At 43.6% G+C, this 4,911-nt stretch overlaps 1 protein-coding gene across 1 annotated transcript; it reads right to left on the reverse strand.

The window, feature by feature from the left end:
* On the reverse strand, positions 1–1,583 carry LOC106146745 (ubinuclein-2-like; the record flags this gene model as incomplete). The annotated part of the gene is given in 1 exon segment (XM_013504950.1): positions 1–1,583. A coding segment is annotated over 1 exon segment (133 nt), but the record flags the coding sequence as incomplete, so codon positions are not given.
* Positions 1,584–4,911: the final 3,328 nt, after the last annotated feature.

Consider the following 4,911-nt stretch of genomic DNA (forward strand, 5'->3'; position numbering starts at 1 on the left):
CGCGGTACGGCTGCGGCTCCAGCCGGGGGGGATCGCGGGGGTACTCGGGCTCGCGCTCGGCGCCCGCGAAGTCGCCCTCGCGCCGCCTCACCGGTGACAGGCTAATGAACGCTACTCGGCGCGGCTCCGCCATCCCCACTGTTCTGGCCCTCGGCTAGCGCTCGAGCCGGCGGTCTCTTCTACGCCACGCCGCGTGCCTGCCCGCCCTTCCTTTTGCACTCCGTCGCTTTTCTGCCCTCCACCGTCCTCAGCCGTCTCCGCCGACGCCACCGTGAGTGCCGACCGTGTCTCCTTCCCCGCTACTATGTTCTGATGGGCTCCACCGCCATCGTCAGGGTCGCCGCGGCCGCCATGTTGGATCCCCCACATAAATAGAAGCAGGCCGCTCAGCGGGCGCATGCGCACAGAGGAGACGCTCGCGTCCACTGTCGTGGCTGTTGCTCCGTTTTCCTTTTTTCCTCCCAACAGTCTGGAGTCCAGACAGGCCGGCGGAAGTGACGTCACGACACCGGGCTGTTTCCTTGGAAACAGAGACGCTCTCTGAGCCTTTGCTCAGAGGGAGGCGTGTGGGGTTTCCCGAGGAGCTTCCTATTTGCACCCGGAAACCGAGGCGCGCTTGGGGTTCTCCCTGGCCCCTGGCCGGGCGTGCCTGGGATCGACCTAGCCATGGCGCCAGGTTGCGCCCGACAGCGGCCTTCCGCCTTCCGTATGAGGTGGAGTTGTCAGCTGAGCGTTCAAGGCAGAGGTCGGGGAAACGGAGAGGGACGCGCGCTCCGGCTGCTGTGCCTGCGCCCGGTGCCTCCGCAGCTCTGTGTATAGGGGAAGAAGAGAGGAGGCCGTCTCAGGCGAACCTCGCCCTCGAGCCGTCCATCTTGACAGCGCCACTCAGGCTCCCACGCGCCTCGCAGTCCCGGACCTACTCCTGCCTGCCCCGCGCGACCGCGGTGGGCACTGTCGTGAAACGCTCGACAGCGCCGTAGAGTGGGAAAACTTCGTGCGCGCGAACTGCTGAAATCAGCAGAATTCGAACTTATGAGGAGGGTGCGGTGGTATTTTAGTGGACGTACTTGATAAAAGAATGCAAAGTGACGCATTACAGGGTAGGGGGGAGCGTGGATCGGTCACACCTGTGGTGAAACAATTAGAATTCAGATTTTATAGATTGAAAGTTTAATTCATTCAATAGAAAGTAGATTTGAGGGCGCACCTTCCACATCCTCAGGGGAACCCAAAGTAGATAAACAATCTACTTTGTACTACTACTAAAAAAAACTACTACTTTTTTTAGTGTAACTTCGTAGACATTCTGAGAGCGGGTTCAATATTTTGCTCTTCTGTTACTTTCCAGTTTGCACCAAGATAGTGATGGAGTCGATTATTCCAAAGGTCTCTCCTAACTCTAAAACACTATCCATTTTTTTTCTTGGTGTCATGCTTTACCTTCATTGTCTCCTTTCCTACTGTCCCTCTGATTCCAATTAGGCTCTCGTTTTTGGACCGTTTTACAACTACTTAAGTGGCCGGGTGTGGTGGCGCACGCCTGTAATCCCGGCACTCGGGAGGATCGTTGGGAGTTCGAGACCAGCCTGGGCTACGAAGTGAGCTCAAGGCCAGCTTGAACTGCATACTGAGACCCTGTCTCAAAAAAGGCCAAAAAAAAAAAAAAAAAAAAAGCCCTTATGTGACAGAAAGAAACGCCCTCAGATTCTACCCCTTTCAGTCTCGAATGGAGGCAACTTAATGTTTCTAAAAGACGTTTCATTATGTCAGTCTCTAGCCTCGCTACAGTTTACCTACAAAGTAAGCTTTATAGCTACATTCATATTCAGTATTCTCCACAATTTAGCCTAGAGACCGCGGTCCTTGGGTCAAACAGTTCTACAGGTGTGTTACTTAGTCAACATTGTCTTCTGCTAACTTTTAACCACTGCGTGTTAGGAACCACAACTCACAGTAGCAAATAGATTTTACATTGTAACCCAGCGTACACACACACACACACATACACACACACGCATATATACATACAGGTACAGTATCTAAAGTACAAGTGTCACAATATTTATCTTTACTGTGTAAGATTGGATAAAAACAATACAATATGAAAATGTTTTATACTACAGTGTAGAAAGAAATCTTAGTGTGAATGATACAGAAGCAAATTAGGAAAGGTTTTAGTTAAGACCATGCTCCTAGGTTTTTTTTTGGTTGTGGGAATCGAACTCAGGACCTTGCGCGCATGCCGCTGAGCTATACCCGCTAGGTTTCTTCCAGAACAGACTACGTGAGGACCTGTCACATATACATCTGACCTAGTATTGAGCCTGATCTTTTATTTATTTATTTTTTTAGTGCATCAAAATTGAAAATCCTAGGTCACATACTTAGGCAGTTATGAATCACAATAATGTGTGTCCATGTTTTCTTAGCAATAAATTCCTTAATCTTCATCTGACCCGATAGCTAAACTTCTTGTATGTCAATCTTTTCTCTGTGTAAATGAAGTACTAGGCTCTTGTAATTTATTTTCTTCACAAAACCCTAAATTTAATGCAATCATTTATGCTTTTGAAATCAAATGAACCTTATATACATTTGAATGTAGTGTTTTATCTTTTGATTTTAGTGGTTTCTTACTATATTTTGCATTGCTACCATGTTTGTTGATCGTATTTGCTGTTCCATTGCTTGAAAGTCCATAATAAATTGTATAATTTTCATTGACCTAAATGCTATTTTTTGCTTCTAAATATATTTTTCTCTATGCAGTGTACATAGTAGTTCTTCGAGAAAATTGTCTTGCTGTATATATAACTAGCATAAATACCTTGTGCAACTTGTAGAGGCAGGCCTTAGTTTTGTGATAATGAGTTGATATCCTAACACCAAAAAGTATAGTTTTTTGCTATTATTTGCTTTGTTACCCAAAGCATAAGCACCCTATCCATCCACGCTGGATGAAGTAGTTTTTGAGCACAGTATGAGCCATATTTCTTTCAATTTAATGGAAAAACTGCCTTTCACTTTAAAACTTGTAAAAGTATCACTGGGGTTGTGGGGTGCTGTGGTCTTCTTTCAGATTCTGAGTTCATAACCTGATCAAAGAATTAGTCAAGACGCACACAAAAGGTGGTGAGGCTTTACACTTATTAAAGGTAGGATTTTGTTATAAATGAAACCATAAAGTATGCTCTGCAGAGTGAGTGCAGACCAGTTAACATAGGAAAAAAGCATGCTTTAAGCAGTCCTCTGAAAAAGAGAGAATGGTGGCAACTGAGATTAATGTCTCCGTCTCTGTATCCCCCACTCCTCAGGCTGAGGTCAGATCTAAACCATCCTATCAAGGACCTGCTTGATCTAAGTGAAAAGAGAATTCTGTGCTTGGCCCCAAACTCAGAGTTTAGAAACTGTTTTTCTGTGCATGCATCCTGGATCTCTTTGCCACACCCACTTTCCCAGCCAGTTGGCTGTGCCCTAATCTCCTTCCTTGGACCAATAGAAAATTATGACAATACCACCTCTTTTTTTTTTTTTTTTTAACATAATGAGGGACTTGCTGGCAGTTTCATTCTGTATTTTCAGATGATGTTTTAATTTTTAAGCCATTAAGCTTTCATTTGCAAGAAATGTTTTCTTTTTAAAATGAGCTATAAAATCAATGTTCACTGGTTAGAGTGAAGATTTTCTCAATATTTTTATTGTTTGCTATTCCAGGTCCAACAACTAAATTTGAATATGTTTCTGTATTTTTCACCATTTTATTCCTTTTTTAAGATAATGAAACAATCTCTTTGAGAAAAATTTGTACTATTTCAAGTAATATATTACAGTTGATGTACATATCATATTAGTGACATCCTTTCCCCAAGAGAAACTTAAAGTTCTTCACTGAAAGTCAAGTGAAAATTCTCGAATTTTTTTTTCCTTTTGAGATAGGGTCTTACTATGCAATTCAGTCTGTCCTTGAACTCATTTTGTAGCCCAGGATGGCCTGAACTCCTGCAGTGATCCTCCTGCCTCAGCCTTCTGAGTGCAGGGATAACAGGCATGCACCACTACACCTGGCTTCTACTGGATTTTTTTAAATCAGCAAATAACTTCTCACATACTTCATTCTGTAAGTCACAAGGAGTTGTAACAATATAAAATTAAGCTACATACTGTCTGTTTGATAAATGAACCTAGGATTTTCTGATGTGAGCCCTGCTCTTTGCCAACAGTAGGACTGTCAGCTGTTTTAGATAAGGCTTTGTGTGATACATTCTGATATTTTTTATTAAATTTAGTTATAATTTATTTCATTTTTTAAAGTGCTACTTGTGAGCTGAGCATAGTGGCACATGCCTATAATCCCAGCACTTGGAAGGCTGAGGCAGAAGGATCACCTTGAGTTAGAGGCCAGCCTGGGCTGCATAATGAGCTCAAAGCTACATAGTGAGATCCTGTCTCAAAAAAAAAAAAAAAAAAAATGCTGCTTGTGATACTTAATACTATAACACTGTGATTGTTTTTAATAGAGAGAGATATGCAACTTAGCAGATACTAAGTAGGTGAGGAAAAAGTAATACTGAGTGTACAGACCATCTACCTTGCACATTTATTTAATGTTCTCTCTCTCTCTGTGTCTCTCTCAGTCTCTCTCTCTCTCTCTCTCTGTCTCTGTCTCTCTGTCTGTCTGTCTGTCTGTCTGTCTCTCTCTCTCTCAGTATTTGGGCATCAGGCTACCCTAGAACTTGCAGCAATCCTCCTGTTTTAGCTTCCCAAGTGCCAGAATTGCAGGTGTATGCCACCATGCCTGGCTCTACCTGTAATTTGTGCGAGAATTTGGAGAGTCCAATTGATTTTGTTGAATAAAAGGAATCCACAAGAAGAGGTCAAAGTCAATTCCTTGTGAGTGTAAACTATAAGTGT

This window comes from Chinchilla lanigera, unplaced genomic scaffold (genome assembly GCF_000276665.1).
Source record: "Chinchilla lanigera isolate Chin_1 unplaced genomic scaffold, ChiLan1.0 scaffold00093, whole genome shotgun sequence".
Classification (NCBI taxonomy): domain Eukaryota; kingdom Metazoa; phylum Chordata; class Mammalia; order Rodentia; family Chinchillidae; genus Chinchilla; species Chinchilla lanigera.